Genomic DNA, 19298 nt, shown 5'->3' on the forward strand with positions numbered 1-19298 from the left:
AATAATAAATAACGATGTTATAATAATATATATATTTTTTAATATATTTTTTTTTAATGTTGTGGGACTTGTACAGCACTTTGTTCAACTTTGTCAGTGCTGTAAAGTTTAAACCTTTTTAAATCTTAGACAAACGAAACACTTTGCTTTCATGAAATATTGTAAGCCGTCATTTGAGGCTTTATAAAAGCAGCACAATGAACACAAATCTGTCAGTGCAGAGTCCGACCTCATCTTAAATAACAAACAGCATTGCTTGTTGTAATTAACCCATTCTCTGCCAATACCGTGTTAAGGCGTGTTTCTCCGCCATGCGTTGTCTGCCAATAACGCTGTAAGGCTTTTTGATATCAATATTTCATATTTTCATCATGGTATTCATATTTCACCCACAGAGTCTTGGCTGATGCTGTAGGACTCCGCACAACTCTGCAACGTTTCAATACTGCCACCTGGTGGCCGATCGGCGAGTTGCCAAACCGGAAGTGCCCGTTGCAGCTCGGTCCGTCCCCTAATTTCGTCCGGCCACTCGTTTATCGTCCCGGGGCTCAATACAGACACTGTGGATATGGATCTTTGCCATAACTCAATAATCTACATGATTTGGACGTGTATTAGTAATATACAAACCGGAAATGGATCGCATCGATCAACATCACATAATTGGGATCTGTTTGCTCCACTCTCATCGCCCAACGCTACGAGGAGACACATGAGTTTCAGCGTTTTTCTTTATCATTTTCGATACAAACTGCTCTGATCAATATATCACCCATACTACATAAATCATTTAACGTCGGTCATTGAATTATAAACGACCCCCCCCCTCCGTTCACCCGCAGATGATCAGTCATGACGTTTAGGACCATGTACAGTTGAAATTTTTAATATAGCATGGATCGGTATCAAACTGCATTTGATAATCTAATATATGCATTTATGCCTATATCTCACGTTCTATGAAATACTGCAGAAAACGATAAAAACATATTTATACTCTAGACGGTATTTTAGTATGAGTGTGTGAATGAAAAAGTAAAACATTCCTACATCCTGAACGATAGATAATTGATGTTGAATGGGCCATAGTAATGTCAATTTAGCAATACAATTAAAAAAGTTATAGCCCTGCAAAGAAGGTGAACATCTCCATAGACAAATAGCGCTGGCAGAGGATGGTTTAGGATGGTCAAAGTGGTGGCAGAGAATGGGTTAACAAAGAGAGGCAGAGTTGATTTAGCAAAGAAAAATAAAAAAATGACTTTAAAAAAATATATATTCAATTTTTTTTTCATATTCGAAGCCCATGCCCATCGAACGAAGCTTTGAAGTATTTAAGACAGCCCTAATGACCAGGGGGTAGAGCGGTGGTCTGGGACATGTATGACCAGGGGGTAGAGCGGTGGTCTGGGACATGTATGACCATTGCTGACTAAATGAGTCACTCATTCTATTTCCATCTATTCCAATAGTGAAATACTCACCACAGTTCCCATATTGCTTTTGTTTTGTCTGAGATTGAACAGGGAAATAATGCTTTTTTTCCACAATAAAGATATCTGAAGTTTTCTTGTAAACAGCTGGCGTTTGTTTATATTCACATTTTTCACCCAGACAAATAGTGTTCTATAATCTAGCAGCTGAATACATTTCCTTCCTCATGTAACCTCTTGCCATGTTCATATCCCTCCGTGTTGAGTTTCACTTTTGGATTTGGCAAAGTTGTAATGATCTGTAAATGTATTGAAAACACACCGGCAATACTGCTCATGGCCACCAGGTCCCACAAATACACAATATGATCGCTGTAACACTGAAGATGTATCATACTTTATTTAGACTCATCAGAGGTTAAAGCCCCCCAGTGCAACGTTAACTAAATCCCATGTGATCTGCCCCCCCCCCCCCCCCCCCTCAGATCATCTGGGAGCAGGAGCGTGTGCCCCTGTGGATAAAGCCCTACAAGATCCTGGTGATCTCGTCGGACAGCGGCATGATTGAGCCGGTGGTGAACGCCGTGTCCATCCACCAGGTGAAGAAGCAGAGCCAGCTGTCGCTGCTCGACTACTTCCTGCAGGAGCACGGCAGCCCGACCACCGAGGCCTTCCTCACCGCGCAGAGGAACTTTGTCCAGAGCTGTGCCGGGTACTGCCTCATCTGCTACCTGCTGCAGGTCAAAGACAGGTGAGAGACACAGGCCAGGCTGCTCTGTGAGAGAGACAGACACACAGGCCAGACACACAGGCCAAGTGCGTGCGTGTCTGTCTGTCTGCGTGTCTGTCTGCGTGTCTGTCTGTCTGTCTGTCTGTCTGTCTGTCTGTCTGTCTGTCTGTCTGTCTGTCTGTCTGTCTGTCTGTCTGTCTGTCTGTCTGTCTGTCCGACCGACCGACCGACCGACGAACTTATCACAGACCCCTGTGTGGTTGTGAAGGCCAACATCACAACACCGCAGGAAGAGACTGTCGAACTGAGGGTTCTGCTTAGCATGAAGCAGTCTGAGATCAGGCAGCACTGGTGTGGACTCAGATTACAGGGAAAGCTAGCTTGTTTGGAGTTTGCTGACCACTCAGTCTCACACTCAGTGTTTAAGAACGCCGCTGTTGGTGAGGATGTTTAAAAATTTACCATCAAAGCAAGACTGCAGGTATTACCCACTAAATACAATCTATCCACTTGGTATCCTCAAACTCACAGTCCATTCTGTTTAAACCATCAGGATTCACAACACCTAGAATCCATTGCACACATAACAAACGGATGTAATGCATACAAACACCTGTACATCGCTTGTCATGACCGTATTGTGGACATTGTGTCTGATGCGGTACGGAACATATCACCATCTAGTGCAGCAATGCACAAACATGCCAGAGTGCAACCAGAGTAGTTTGGCTTTACCAACGATGTCTTTGCTAACATACCAAATACACTGGATGTTGTTTTTGTTGACACCAGCCACAGGGAGGTGCTGGTCATAGAAGTAGGCTGTACCTTTGATCTGTACATGGACCAGGCCTTCCGGGACAAGTATATCAAATACCAACCACTGCTCAGTGTGATGGCCGACCTTGGGTATAGGTGTAGATATAGTGTACTTGTATTCGGAAGTCTTGGCCATGTATACAAAAGCACCATGACCGGTCTGAGAATTGCTGCAATGTCTAAAAGAAAAGCCAAACAAATTGCCAAATATTGCTCTGTCTCTGTGTGAGCTTGCGTGTGAGTGTATATGAAAATGTGTAGTTATTGCTATGTGTAGATTGTGTGTTTGTGAGGTATTGTGTGTGTGGCTGTCTGTCTGCTAATCAGGTTACCTTCCTGTTCACCAAACCCCAAATGGGTTTGGTCTCTGTGGGGGTTCTCTCTGGTGAACTTGTTCTGAATGAGTCTTTTGTTTACCTGATGGGGGTTACTTGATGAAATCAGGTCAGCTGGTCAGCCCGTTTTGATTAGTGTGACAATCAGTTTTCCTGGCTTCTTAAATGTCCTATCGCCGGTATTTATCAATCATATTTCATTAACACATTCGGGGCCATTCGATTTCCCCATCTAGCTACTGTATAGCACGGCCAGGTTTTCATTACATAGTTTCACTGTGCGTCACGTTGTTTGTAGAGCTAAATCTATATTTTATATTATAGCTATGGATACAATACCATGGTCATTTGATGCAAAAAAGAATAAATATTTTCATGAATATGTTCACACGTTATCCCATGGTGAATATGATTAATTTCTGAATGATCCGGGCTAATTCCTGGAAGGCTGGCTATAGGGCGCAACGTGAATTCTACTAAAACCATTGGCGTTTCGTCCCTGGACATGCTATTATTTTTAAATCAAATGCATATGATAGGTATTATGTTTCATCATGAAAGGGGGGGGGGGGTCGTTTCTGATGAATTCATTGCCAATAACGGCATTCGTTATTACCACAACACACGCCGATCAGGGGGATGGGTATGAAAACCATGCACGATCAAGCTGAAATTGACGTTGGATTGTCCTGTGGTCAGTGGTATTCCAAAAATAATATTCCAATTATTTGATCACCATCTGGTCCATCCTATTCCCATCTGGTCCACGACATAACCCACCACAACATACAGTATGTGTCGGGGGTCCTGAAAATGATTCAATGTGATCGAGTGAAGCCCTAGGTTTCCCATTACTAGAAAAGTCTGTCAGGAGACATTTGAGTTTTACACCCGGTCTGGAACAGGGTTTACTGCACTCTCGATACTGCCTACTAGCAGGATCTGGCCGGTACTGCACCTTCGGAGTCCCAGTATGCCTTTTAACGGCAACATACAGGTCCCTGACATTGAATAGGATATTAAAATCGAAAAAAAAGGGAAAACGATCCAAAACCGTATATATACGTTTTTGGCCATTAACACTTTCAGTGCCACGAGGTGGCGCCAGAGTTAGCTTTTGAATGCCACCATCGGCGCCAATGTTACGCTTAATATCGCCTAATCTATGTTTTAAATTATGGCTATGTGTCTAATCTGCCCGTCGCTTATCAAAGAATCCTTTTCCAGTCAGTGCTGTCAAGGCAGATTGGTTTTTTATCGCTTCATTTCCGTTTGAGAGCATTTTGAAAAGCACCCGTTTTGAGGTAAAAAACAGTCCATTCTGGACCATTCTATGATAATCGTCTTTTACTGGAATATTCCAGAACGTTGATATTTGTCGGCCTATTTATGAATCGTTTTCAAATAAACGCTAGATGATCAATATTATACGTGCACGCACGCACATTAGAGCCGCGCACGGATAATCGCCATGTTCATTTCCTCTTGGATCGTTACAGTGAAACCGATAGAGCCCATTTCACAAAACAGCTTATATCTTCATCAAAATGAGTCTGATTATCCTAACACTGATAACATAGATTCCTTACCTGACATCAGATGGTATCCAACTGGTATATTCCAATTCCTGATCACCATTAGAAAAAATCGATAAGTATGGATCCAACGTGTGTACAGTGCAGTACATGATTCCGCGGGTCTCAGAGGCTCCAGAATGAACTGTGATAACCCCGGCTGCATCAGTGGACTGGAAAATGTGGAGTACAGGATTTTTTCCCCCATCCATTTTCATTGAGTCCATTCCAAAATCCCTTATGTCATCTGGGAGACGATAGGGGGTGCTTTTTTCCACATCTGATCGCCGGCAGCGCTCGGGTATACTAGGGTAGGCTTGCGTGATGCAATATGATTTCATGATCGCTAAAAAAAAAAATCAGAGAAATCTCGTGAGTGGCTTTCAACATAACTATCGGAAACCCGAGAAAACTCGTGAGTGGCACTGAAAGTGTTAACCGTTGGCGCCCAATAACGTATATATACGTGAGTGGCCCCGAAAGTGTGAATAAGCTGTTGCTTCTTTATGATCAAAAATACATCTCAGTTTTTTCTTCTACTTTTTCTCCTCCTTTTTCTGTGATTTTTCTCCCCATCCCAATTTACCTCTCGTGCCAATTCTCCCTCCCCTGTCCTGATCGTTGCTCGCATATGCCCCCCACTGGCCGGTTGTAGGGAGGATAGAAGCCTTGCATCGCATGTCCCCTCCGATACATGTGGACTAGGCAGCCTGTCACATCTTTTCACCTGCCAGCGCGGACTCTCATTTGGCGAGGAGTAACGTGTAGGAGGCTCACACTGCCCCCGCCATTTTTCCTGACTTTGCTGTGGAGGCGCCCCAACCGACCTGTAGGAGTCGCTGTTCACAACGACCAGACTACCACCCTTCGACTTCCCACCTGCTAACTCTGCCAATTGAGTTAGTATGACGGCCGGCCCAAGCTGGAGGCAATGCCGACAGCCGGATTCGAACCCGGTGTCTCTTGCGTTGGTGACGAGCGCAGGCTGCGCCACCCAGCCGCCCTCAGTTCCACTTTCAAACATCTCTGTCCAAAGAGGAAGTCAACTAACCAGTGCTACTTATACTCATTGTTTATCATGTCCTCTCCTTCTGTCCCTCTCGCTCCAGGCACAACGGGAACATCCTGCTGGACGCCGAGGGCCACATCATCCACATCGACTTCGGCTTCATCCTCTCCAGCTCACCGCGCAACCTGGGCTTCGAGACCTCCGCCTTCAAGCTCACCTCCGAGTTTGTGGATGTGAGTAGCTTACTACGTTTTATCTACGTTAAAGAAAGGAGAAAGAGTATCATCCAGGCTGAATGACTCCAGTAAACACAGGAGAAAGGGTATCATCCAGGCTGAATGACTACAGTAAAAACAGGAGAAAGGGTATCATCCAGGCTGAATGACTCTAGTAAACACAGGAGAAAGGGTATCATCCAGGCTGATTGACTACAGTAAACACAGGAGAAAGGGTAGGCCGCACACACGCACACTTATGGCCAGAGGAAAGGCCACTTAAAATAGTATAACATCAGGAACAGTGTATTGCACTACTAAAGCTAACTAGCATGTCCTATATTCTCTGTAAATACTAATGTACAGATACCGAGATGGCACACCATGTACCTGTTTATTGCACTGTTTTATTGGATTCTATTAATATGTTGTACCACTGTATTTTATTGGATTCTATTATATGTTGTACCACTGTATTGCACATCGTCGCGGGCAAGACCAGCCGCATTTCATTGTATACCTGTATGCCGTGACAATTAAAACTCTTGAATCTTGAATCTTGAATCTTGAATCATCCAGGTTGACTACAGTAACAAATAGGGCTGCAACGATTAGTCGACATAATCGAAGACGTCCATCATAAAAACTCGTCGACGCAGAATTTTTGCGTCGATGCGTCGTATGAAAGATATATAAATAAATAAATTAAAAAATTAAAAATGTATATACTTTTTTTTTTTGCACTACCTATCTTTGTGTATCTTTGTTTATCTCTGGTCCAGCTGAAGACAAATCAGAGGAACAGATTGGACATTGAGCATGACCTCAGAGTTGCTTTGTCTACCATCACCCCAGACTTTGAGACTCTTGTCAGGAGCAAACAACATCCCCAGTTATCCCATTAGTTCCCTGGGATGTTAAGCTAAGAAGTCTGCTAAGAAGGATATATTATTTATAGTGCTGTCAATCGATTAAAATATTTAACTCGATTAATCGCATGATTGTCCATAGTTAACTCGCGATTAATCACAATTTAATCGCATTTTTTTTTTACCATAAACTGATATTTTTCAAGTTTTAATACTCTTATCAACATGAGTCAACAAATTCTTGCTTTATGCAGCCATTTAACACAAAAGGATGACCCTCATGCATTGCAAATTTGCATCAAATTCAAAACAGAGTGATGCACAAAATAACTTAAAAGAAAATAATTATTTAAAACAATGAATAAAGTGCATGAAATAATAGGGGAAAGAAAACATTAGGAACTTGTTACATTAACCCATACAAGGGCTGAGAACTCACCCCCCCGCCCCCCCCCCCCTCTCTCTCTCTCACACACACACACACACACACACACACATACACACACTCTCCCAGCTCTCTTTCTCTCTTGCCCCTTCCTCATCTCTCTCACCCCCCCTCTCTATCTCTCTCTATCACACACACACACACACACACACACACACACACACACACACACACACACACACACACACACACACACACACACTTTATACACCTGAGTGAAGTCTAAAAAAAAAAAATCTTTTTTGAAAAAGTTATTAGTGAGTTAAAAATAAAGTGGCGTTAATAGAATCGGGCGATAACGCGTTAATACTGCGTTAACTTTGACAGCCTTAATTATTTATTATTATTATTATTATTATTATTATTATTATTATTATTATTATTATTATTATTATTATTATTATTATTATTATTATTATTATTATTATTATTATTATTTTATTTCATTGTGTTTTTAGCCCTAGTTGCACTTTTGTTGCAACCCCAGTTATCCCATTAGTTCCCCCAAACTTACTGTCGGTCTGTTATGTTAAGCTAAGAAGTCTGCTAAGAGCCCGGAAAAGGAGCCGCGCCCACAGGAAGCAGAGATGGAGGGTGTGACAGAAATAATCGTTAGATTAGTCGACTAATCGAAAAAATTATCTACAGATTAGTCGACTACCAAAATAATCGTTAGTTGCAGCCCTAGTAACAAAGGAGAAAGGGTATCATCCAGGTTGACTCCAATAAACAAAGGAGAAAGGGTATCATCCAGGTTGATTGACTACAGTAAACACAGGAGAAAGGGTATCATCCAGGTTGATTGACTGTAGTAAACACAAGAGAAAGGGTATCATCCAGGTTGATTGACTACAGTAAACACAGGAGAAACGGTATCATCCAGGTTGATTGACTGTAGTAAACACAGGAGAAAGGGTATCATCCAGGTTGATTGACTACAGTAAACACAGGAGAAAGGGTATCATCCAGGTTGATTGACTACAGTAAACACAGGAGAAAGGGTATCATCCAGGTTGATTGACTGTAGTAAACACAGGAGAAAGGGTATCATCCAGGGCCCTGTTCCTCGTACCTGGCTAACTGAGTTAGCCGGATAATTTTCAGGATAACTTGACATAAGCCAGATCTTTCGGTTCCCGGACATGCGATTGTCTAAATCAGGGGTTCCCAAACTTTTCAGGCCGGGACCCAGAAAATAAGGCGTCAGAGAGCCGTGGCCCAATGCACATCGCAGCGCTTTTTATTTATTTATTTATTTTGCCAGGCGACCGATTTTTTGTGTGTGCTATTTATGAGAGGGCTAACTTGTTGCAAAATAATAATGATAATAATAATAGCCTCATTAAAATACTATTGTTACTTTGGTTGTTTTCAGCGTTTTATGTGCATAATCTGTTATTTAGTTTGAAATGTTCGTTGAAATAAGTAGATTTTCCGTTTTTGTTTATTTATTAAGTTAATATAAAACCATATAGTCACATTTTAGAATACAATAGAATAGAATTTTAGAATACAACTAGAAACACTGTCCTGGCCTGCTTCTAAGTTCAGTGGCCTGACAAAAATTTTTTTTATCATCTCGCGGCCCTCCCGTGGCTGCTCACCACTGGTCTAAATCACTATGGTAACAGATCAGAAAGTTTGAACCTGCTCCAGCGCAGGGTTAAGTTCGGTTAGCTGGATAAACTGGCCATGCCCTCGCAAAGAAATGCCAGCTCTCCTCACAGATCCCATTATACCATTCTGAATTATGTTTTTGTGCTTCGTTTTTCTAGAGGGGGCTTTTGAAATGTAAAATAATAGACCTAAAATTCTGATAATAAATCATATTCAGCCTATGGATTTACTTTGTCCTAAATAATGCACGTCATAGTTATACGGATACGGCGCTCGCGAGTCGCAACACACACTATGTGGTTATTTTAATAACGGAGCATTGCAAATGTGAATCCCGTGGGGATATTTTTAATGAATGAAACCTATCAGGCGTTTGGCTCTGATTCGTTTCATATTCTTCGCTGTGGATGTATTTGATTAACGGAGCACCCGAATTGTGTTTCATTCAAGCATAAATTGAAGCGTCTTTATGCGTGGATTGTGGATATGAATTACGAGGAATCTGAATCTGTGGATTGTTGAATTGTATCACTCTCACTCACACGTTATTGTGATATTGTAACTTGGATTAAAATGTCTGAGGAGATACGCTGTTTGACGGATTTGATGACGTGGGCGTGACTTGAGAAATTGAATGAGCCTTTGACGTTTTGATGAATGAATTTGAGAAAATGCATTTATCTGTTCAAGCACTGTTATCTGATGATGAACATGAGGTGTCACTGGTATAAACCAAAGGTTAATCAATTCAAAGCATGTATGGATGATGTCAGAAACAGATTAAAACCTGATTAATAGTGAAACTGTATAGCCTCCCTCCAAGCCTGTGACATGTTATTTTGGGGGTCGCGCCTTGAAAACTTTGAGAAGCATGTATTTATATATAATGTACATGATACCTAAGCCGAGCGCATACAGTACAGATATCCTCATAAGTATCTATTAATTAGGGCGGTCAGGTGGCGTAGCGGAGATTGCGCTCGTCACCAATGCAAGAGGCTGCGGTCTCGACTCCCGGAGTCTGATTTTATTTAATTAAATTTTATTGATGGATTAAAAACACACAACAAGGATCCAAAGGATAACATGAGAGAGTAAAACCCTTATTTCCGTCATGGTCCCAGGGCTGTTAGGCCACAACAAAAACACGACAATAACACAAAACACATACATTTAAAACATTAGAAGACTAACCTATTAAAGGAGCTCCCGTCCTATACGGAGCTACTGAGAAATCTTGATCCCTTAGTTAAGACTGGCTGACGCGCCGTTATATTCCTGGTCTCATACCAAAAACAGTCCTTGTCCCAATGACACAATGCAGGCGGCTTACTGGGAAAATGGTGTTTATTTTCCCTCACCGTCAAACAGGATGTCTTCATAAACTGATAAATAATAATGAACACAATAACACTACAAACATTTCGACCTGAGACCTGCGTTGTGCGTGTGGTCAAAAAACCATTGCCCTTTTCCGGGTCAAAACTCCTCCTCCTACAGGTTTACCTGACGCTTAAATAAAAGAAGCGCCCCCTTCTGGTCACATAAATCCACTGCACATTAATCCATTTTGGCCGTTACATAACCTATAGCTAAAATTGTATACCCCACAATAACTAAAAAGTTAAAACTGATTGGAACCCCATTCAAACTATTCCTCTATTCTGTCCATGAGCCACTTCCTGACGCTTCTCTTCAAGCTGTGGAGGCTCGATGTCAGCATTGCCTTGGCTTGGGCTGATAGCAATAATAACTCGTTTGGCTGGGTTAGGGGGAGGGAAGCCGTGGGTGGGAAACTGGCGTTGTGGACAGCGACGCCTACAGGTCAGGTCTGGGCGCTTGCTCTGCGGAGGCAGGACTTGAGGAAGGCAGCGTGACACTTCACCAATGAGAGCCCTCGCTGCCAGGTGAGAAGAGAGCCACTGGCTTTCGCCGCACGTGTCGGAGGAAGCGTGCGGATACTTCAGGGTTCCCTTGTACCGACCAGTAGGAGAACATGCGCACAACAACCAGGTAGGGGAGGGGGGGAAATTGGCACAACGACTAAATTGGGACGGGAGAAAACTGAGAAAAATCGGAGAAAGGGAGATAAAAAATAAAATAAAAAAAAGTATCTATTCATTCGTATCAATTAGATACTCTTTGGGCTTGTTTTTATCTACTTATTCTGAAAGAGTTGAACTCATTATTTTTGCTAGCAAGATCTCATTCGATTATTCATTCCATTAAGCCTACTGCCAGCAGGCACATTTAAAGAAATATAATCTGATTGATTGGGGTAATAAGGGACTTAAAATTAGCGTATAGATATGCATTTAACTTGTCGACGAGGCTATTGAGCCGTACTGTATTGTACCCATTCTGCAATCTGTTAAAAAGTTTTCTATCAATCAATCAAACAATGCCGTTAGAAAATCAGGATTTCTGCGATCGACACCTGCTGTCTTTTCAGGTGAGGCGGCCGCGCGCAAGTATCAAGTCTGGTTCGAATTAACGAGAGTGAAACCGCCTTCGAGGAACAGGGAAAGCCTGGATTTATTCATCGGGTTAATTTAATCTGGCTAATGGGACTTTTGATCGACTTAGTTGAACCAGGTACGGGGAATAGGGCCCAGGTTGATTGACTGTAGTAAACACAGGAGAAAGGGTATCATCCAGGTTGAATCACTCCAGTAAACACAGAAGCGTGGGGCCAAATTATTTGAATACATAACAAAAGTGGAATACGAAATGGAAATGGCAACTAGAATTTCCAATTGCTTGGAAAAGACAAACGTTTACAGCTGTTTCAATGGTTGCACTGTGGTGCAAAACACCAAGTAATGTTGGCTAAACATAAAGCCTCTTTGTAGCTTCAGGACAACAGTAGCGTTAGGACAAACAACTTAGAATGGTAGCTAGGCACAAACTTAGCTAGACACACACTTAGCTAGGCACACACTTAGGTCGCTTTCAGACAGGGGCTGTTTGGTCCGGATTATCGGACCAGAATTCGATAGTCCGGTTTTTCGGGTTTGTGTGAATGCGGTCGAACTCGGTCCGCCGGACCAAACAGGCGAACTCTGGTCCGCCTGAAAACGTAGGTCTCGGTTCGCTTCATCGGACCAAACACGAACCAAATATAGGAAGTGCTTATTACCACTGCTCGCAGCATTCAATGCAAAACAAGCACACTGCATCTATCTCTCTATCTATCTATATATCTAACTGTGCATCTTGGGAAGAAGGAAGAAAAAACGCGGCTTATTATATTGTTATTATTATATATATATAACAACGTGGTGTACAAGTTGTTTAGCGAGAGGATGGTGGTAATCGGCTTCAATAGAACAACTCGCCTCCGCTGATCTGGAGTCAGACAGAGCTCGCAGTCCACACACAGACACACACACGGGCTCGCAGCCACACACACATTTCCACTGTCCAATAGACGAGCGCCCTTTTCGACTACGTGACATTGTTCAGATAGTTTGGTGCGCCTGACAGATTGCTATGTGAACGCAGGCGAACCAAATGAAGAATGCAACAATGTTGCAACTTCACCACCAGAACCGCACCAAGTCCACCAAAACTATATGTGAAAGCGACCTTAGCTACGCAAACCGTTAACTAGGAACACACTTAGCTAGGCACACACTTAGCTACACAAACCGTTAACTAGGCACACACATAGCTAGGCACACACTTAGCTACGCAAACCATTAACTAGGCACACACATAGCTACGCAAACCATTAACTAGGCACACACATAGCTACGCAAAAACCGTTAACTAGGCATACAGGTAGCTAGGCACACAGGTAATAATAATAATAATAATGACTTGGATTTATATAGCGCTTTTCACTGACCCAGAGCGCTTCACAGAGTCCATTATTCGTTCATACACAGTCATACCGGTGGTGGTAAGCTACAATTGCAGCCAGAGCTGCCCTGAGGCAGACTCACGGAAGCGTGGCGAATAATCAACGCCTACGGCCCCTCCGACCACCACCAACATTCATTCACATGCATACACATTCATACGAGGCAAGTAGGTTAAGTGTCTTGCCCAAGGACACAACGGCAGTGGGATGGACATGGGCTTGAGTGGGATTCGAACCACCAACCCTTGGATCATTGGACAACCCGCTCTACCCCTGAGCCACGCCGCCCACAGGTAGCTAGCGCCAAAGGTAACTAGGCACAAAAGTAGCTAGGCCCACAGGTAGCTAGGCATCCGTAACTGGACAATGAGTGGGCCTGGAACAGGTTTGGAGCTGAAACTCTCCACTTGAAGTTTAGAAATGAATTGATAAATAGTTTAGAATCTGAAGCTCAGAATTCAGAGCCTCTTTCACACATCCAGCTCTGAAATCTCTGAGAGTTGGAAAATCCAAGTATGATTTAGGTTAAAACATCTCTCTCTCTCGCTCTGTCTGTCTCTCTCGCTCTGTCTCTGTCTCTCTCTCTGTCTCTCTCTCTCTCTCTCTCTCTCTCTCTCTCTCTCTCTCTCTCTCTCTCTCTCTCTCTCTCTCTCTCTCTCTCTCTCTCTCTCTCACACAGGTGATGGGCGGTCAGGACGGAGACATGTTCAACTACTACAAGATGCTGATGCTGCAGGGTTTGATAGCAGCCAGGAAACACATGGACAAGGTCATCCAGATAGTGGAGATTATGCAGCAAGGTCTGTTATAACCCTAACGCCATACATAACCCTAAAGATAGTCTGTCTGTTGTCTCTGAAGTCATACATAACCCTAAAGATAGTCAGTCTGTTGTCTCTGAACATCATACATAACCCTAAAGATAGTCTGTTGTCTCTGAACATCATACATAACCCTAAAGATAGTCTGTTGTCTCTGAACATCATACATAACCCTAAAGACAGTCTGTCTGTTGTCTCTGAACATCATACATAACCCTAAAGATAGTCTGTCTGTTGTCTCTGAACATCATACATAACCCTAAAGATAGTCTGTCTGTTGTCTCTGAACATCATACATAACCCTAAAGATAGTCTGTCTGTTGTCTCTGAACATCATACATAACCCTAAAGATAGTCTGTCTGTTGTCTCTGAAGTCATACATAACCCTAAAGATAGTCTGTCTGTTGTCTCTGAACATCATACATAACCCTAAAGATAGTCTGTCTGTTGTCTCTGAACATCATACATAACCCTAAAGATAGTCTGTATGTTGTCTCTGAAGTCATACATAACCCTAAAGATAGTCTGTCTGTTGTCTCTGAACATCATACATAACCCTAAAGATAGTCTGTCTGTTGTCTCTGAACATCATACATAACCCTAAAGATAGTCTGTCTGTTGTCTCTGAACATCATACATAACCCTAAAGATAGTCTGTCTGTTGTCTCTGAAGTCATACATAACCCTAAAGATAGTCTGTCTGTTGTCTCTGAAGTCATACATAACCCTAAAGATAGTCAGTCTGTTGTCTCTGAACATCATACATAACCATAAAGGTAGTCTCTTGTCTCTGAACATCATACAGGCGGTGGGGGGGGGGGTAACTGTACATTGGATTATCAACGAAACCTTACTTGGTCCCAAGAAGAGGGTCTCGTGTATTATTGGGTTTAATAGGACATTTATTGTACATTGGAGGGTGTTGCGTTAGGACATTTACAGGGGCCAGTTTCGAATTGCAGTCTCTCGTAGGTGCTCTTTGAGAGTGGTTTTGAAAGGTAGTCAGTCTGTTGTCTCTAAAGGTAGTCCACCTGTTGTCTCTAAAGGTAGTCAGTCTGTTGTCTCTAAAGATTGTCTCTGAATTGGGCGCTAGCGGCGTGGTGAGACTTTCACGTTTGAGTATAACATGAGCTTTACTTAACCATGCAAGGTGAATAGGAAGACATTCACCAGGCTAGTTGACTCAGAACTTATGGCTTTCGCTCCTCCTCCTCCTCCTCTCCAGGCACTCAGTTACCATGTTTCCATGGCTCCAGCACCATCCGTGGTCTGAAGGAGCGTTTTCACATGTCCCTGACAGAGGAGCAGCTCCAGGTCCTGGTGGAGCAGATGGTCGACGGCTCCATGCGCTCCATCACCACCAAGCTGTACGACGGCTTCCAGTACCTCACCAACGGCATCATGTGATCACAGTGTGTGTGTGTGTGTGTGTGTGTGTGTGTGTGTGTGTGTGTGTGTGTGTGTGTGTGTGTGTGTGTGTGTGTGTGTGTGTGTGTGTGTGTGTGTGTGTGTGTGTGTGTGTGTGTGTGTGTGTGTGTGTGTGTGTGTGTGTGTGTGTGTGTGTGTGTGTGTGTGTGTGTGTGTGTGTGTGTCGGGACAAAGGTCTCAACAATGTCTTGTCTGGCTCCATCCAGGCCTCTCCCCTCAAGGGCAAGTTCACTGCACTGCATCACACTGTGCTAGAGCCTGGAACGGTATGACAGCTCCAACGTCCCACTAGAAGACGTTTAGCACTGGGAGACGAATTAATTTCATTCATCATTAACTTTTGAAATTAAATAAGTTGGCTCACTTGATTCATTCTTGATGCATTGTTAATTTATTCTAGTGGTAGATTGATATGGGGTTTTCAATGGCCAATACCGATATTTAGAGAGCAGGGATGAAATTAAATTAATTACATCTGATAAAATACAACAATTGAATAATAACAAATAAGACACAAAATTGCTGAATTTAAGATGACTAATGTTAGCTATATTAGCTAACTAGCTTAGTTGGTTTATGACAGCTAGGTTTGAAATTGCTAACATATTGCTACAGTTGTACTATTGTACATTGCAGTATTTCCATGACATTTGTAGCACTATTTAACCCCTTTCCAGGTGAGCTAGCATGCATTGATGCCATCATTTATCTAGCGTCAGAATAAAGCCTGCTAGAGCCTAGAGAAAGATGGTAATGTAAGCGAACCAATATCGATATTCAATATCTGCTGATACTGATTACATTAAAAATTACCAATAGAGGCCTGGTATACAAAATAATTCAAAACATATATATGGCTCTTCAGTACAAGGGTTGAATTGATTCTTAGGGTAAGTCCTTGCATTAGCGTACTGCTTGTTAGCCAGCTACTGGAATGTCATCAGTGTGTCTGAACACAGCATTTGGAACAGCGATGGTTCTACAGCGCTGCTGTTCCAGCCTGGTCTTCTCATTCTAGACTAGAGCAAGGAAGCCAGGTCAACATTTTCACTACTAACATAAGCTAACGTTTGGTCTAAAGTCGTTGCGGTTGTTTTGATCTTCAGATTTTAAGTGTGGTAGCTAACATTAGCTCTAATGGTAGCTAACGTTAGCTCTAATGGTAGCTAACGTTAGCTCTAATGGTAGCTAACATAAGCTCTAATGGTAGCTAACATTAGCTCTAATTGTAGCCAATAGTAGCACTAACGCTAGCTAATAGCAAATGCAGATGTTGTGTTTGACACTTTGCACTCTGGCACAGCTACAAATGCTGAATTACATTAATCACAGGCAAGACTTGTTTTTAAGACTATTGTCCCTTCTTAGCGTTTGTTTAAACGTACTTGGAGAACCAAATGGGTGGGGTTTAACCCATAGGACAACACAAGCGCCATAACGTAAAGGTTCTCAAACTTTTTCATGGTAAGGACCCCCATTTGATAAGAATTTTATGTCACATATGATTTAATCTAGATTCCAGAGATTTATAACTAGATAACTGAGGAGAGAGCAGAATAATCGTTGTTATACACTCTCTCACTGTAATAACTTCTAGTGATGAAGATGATAGCTAAATTAATTAATTAGTATTCCCCATTTAGCTGGAACCCCCTCCAGGACCCCACTTTGAGAACCACTGCCATGTAGTGTAGACTGTTCCTGATTTCTGAAGATGTAAGCTGACACTATTCTGAATTGTCCTGATGTGGTAAACACCACCTATCTGGCACGCCAACCAGGTTAAAAACAAACACTAGACATTTGTTGCAAGTCCTATTTGACCCAGGTCGTGTGTGTGTATGTGTCTGTGTGTCTGTGTGTCTGTGTGTCTGTGTGTCTGTGTGTGTGTGTGTGTGTGTGTGTGTGTGTGTGTGTGTGTGTGTGTGTGTGTATGTGTGTGTGTGTGTGTGTGTGTGTGTGTGTGTGTGTGTGTGTGTGTGTTGGCTGGCTGGCTGGTACATGATGTGTGTACAGGTTTATGGACAAAACGCCTATCTGTGTGTGTGGGTGTGGGTGTGTGCTTAGTGAGCATCCAGTGAACAAATGCAAAGACTTTGGCGATGGCCTCGGACTCCGGGAGGAGCCACAGACAGACCACTCCCATCCCAGTTTAAGCCCCGCCCCTTGCTTATTTCTCCAAAGACTGTTAGTCAGCAGGTCTCATCCTTAACACAGATCCGAAATCTCCCCCCCACTTTTTCAAACTGACGTCTTTTTTGCTCACAAGCTTTTCTAACCTGACTGAAGACTCGAGGTCTTAGCTGTGAAGTCTGACCTTTAACCTCCCCCTCCTCTATTTCCCCCTCTGCCCCGCCCTCTTCAGCGTCATTGGTTCAAAGCTTTTCTACCTTTTTCACATATTAAGTCCCTCATTGGCTCCTCAACCCGACCATCTCAGCCCACCTTCCACCTCTGACCATCTTCAACAGACAGATGCATTCGTTATTATTATTATTATCCTACCTCTCAGGAAGAGATAGTCCCCCCCCCCCCCCCAACACACACACACAAGCTGCTTGACATGTGTGAACAAGGCACTACTTTGTCAGTCTCTCCACTGTTGTCGTGAGGCGTCTCTCCGCAAGTCAAAAGGAGGAATCTACCCCTTGAAGAAAACTTCCACTGGTGAGAAAACGTCTTGTTAAAAACGGTCATTGTCACCAAGGTGCAAGGCATTCCCAAAGCAGATGTGGGAATGTCAACATAAGTATGGAAAATTTGTTGGATCACCTCACCTTCTTTGAATCATTTGGGCAAAGTACAGGAGACATGTTGTTCAGTCCCGACGCAGAGACGACTACATGCTGTGTTGAGGCCCAGCAGTAATTTTTTTGTGTGAGGTTTGTTGCTGTGAACGATAATATTCAACCGTAGAGTGATTATGGCCTAGTTGACATTTTATTATGTTATGTTTATACAAAATCTTTTGTTTGTCATTCTGAAAGGTAAAATGTGTAGGAAGCCTACAAGTCGGTGAATGTCTAGTTGGACGCCTTCCAGTCCCAGGTTGAGATGAATCTGGTGTAGCCCGACACGTCAGACCCACGGGATGTATGCAAGCTAGCTCTCCACTGCGCCTGAAAGCTAGCTCTCCACTGCGCCTGAAAGCTAGCTCTCCACTGCGCCTGAAAGCTAGCTCTCCACTGCGCCTGAAAGCTAGCTCTCCACTGCGCCTGAAAGCTAGCTCTCCACTGCGCCTGAAAGCTAGCTCTCCACTGTGCCTGAAAGCTAGCTCTCCACTGCGCCTGAAAGCGCTTGAGAACATTGAGAAATAAACAAATCGTTTTCCGTCGAAAATGGTCAGTTTGACTCCCCATGTTAATGTGATGGTTGTCAGTTTGACTCCCCATGTTAATGTGATCGTCGTCAGTTTGACTCCCCATGTTGATGTGATGGTCGTCAGTTTGACTCCCCATGTTAACGTGATGGTCGTCAGTTTGACTCCCCATGTTGATGTGATGGTCGTCAGTTTGACTCCCCATGTTGATGTGATGGTCGTCAGTTTGACTCAGTGATGTGATGGTGTCTCGTCTCTCGTTCTTGAATGAATTCCTGATGCTGTGATTACATCAAAGACAATTTCTCCATTCATCTGTGTGTTACCAAGGCAACGCAATCTGCGTGCACACAGACGGACACTTTTAATATTTAAGTTTGGAATAACCAGCATGCGTGAGCTTTGTTTGTATCTGGGAGAACAGAGAGGGGCACACAGTCGTCTTGTTTCTGTACTGTAATCACAGCACCAGGAATTCATTGCATCACCATGGTAACAAGACACCACCACATCACCATGGGGAGTCAAACTGACTTTATTGACGACCATTTGTTTATTTCTCAATGTGCCACTCCCACGCCCAAGAGCTAGCGTGCGTACGTTCTGTGGTTCTGACGTGTCTCCTATTTAGACAAAGAACGATACAAGTCTTTTTCTTTTTAAGGTTTCAGATAAAAAAGATAATTCAAAGCTAATTATTTAAAGATGGTAGGTTGGAGGTGCATCCGTTAGCAGAGCTGGAGTATTTGAGGGTGATGGATCACATTCCCACTGTACAACTGACTGTACAACTGCAGGTACTTGGGCTTCCAGAACAT

The 19298-nt window shown here is 43.0% G+C and overlaps 1 protein-coding gene across 2 annotated transcripts in view; it reads left to right on the plus strand.

The window, feature by feature from the left end:
* pi4kb (phosphatidylinositol 4-kinase, catalytic, beta) overlaps nt 1–15140 on the plus strand; it is a gene marked incomplete at its 3' end in the record, with an annotated part of 60967 nt that extends 45827 nt beyond the window's left edge. For both annotated transcript variants that reach the window (XM_084336511.1, XM_084336512.1), the window contains 4 exons: nt 1919–2184; nt 6001–6133; nt 13591–13711; nt 14959–15140. In XM_084336511.1, coding sequence (XP_084192637.1) covers nt 1919–2184; nt 6001–6133; nt 13591–13711; nt 14959–15140 — 702 coding nt within the window. The remainder of the gene's footprint in view (nt 1–1918; nt 2185–6000; nt 6134–13590; nt 13712–14958) is intronic.
* Between the last annotated feature and the right edge of the window lie 4158 nt (nt 15141–19298).

Source organism: Notolepis coatsorum (assembly GCF_963971535.1).
Source record: "Notolepis coatsorum genome assembly, chromosome: 19".
NCBI classification, from domain to species: Eukaryota; Metazoa; Chordata; class Actinopteri; order Aulopiformes; family Paralepididae; genus Notolepis; species Notolepis coatsorum.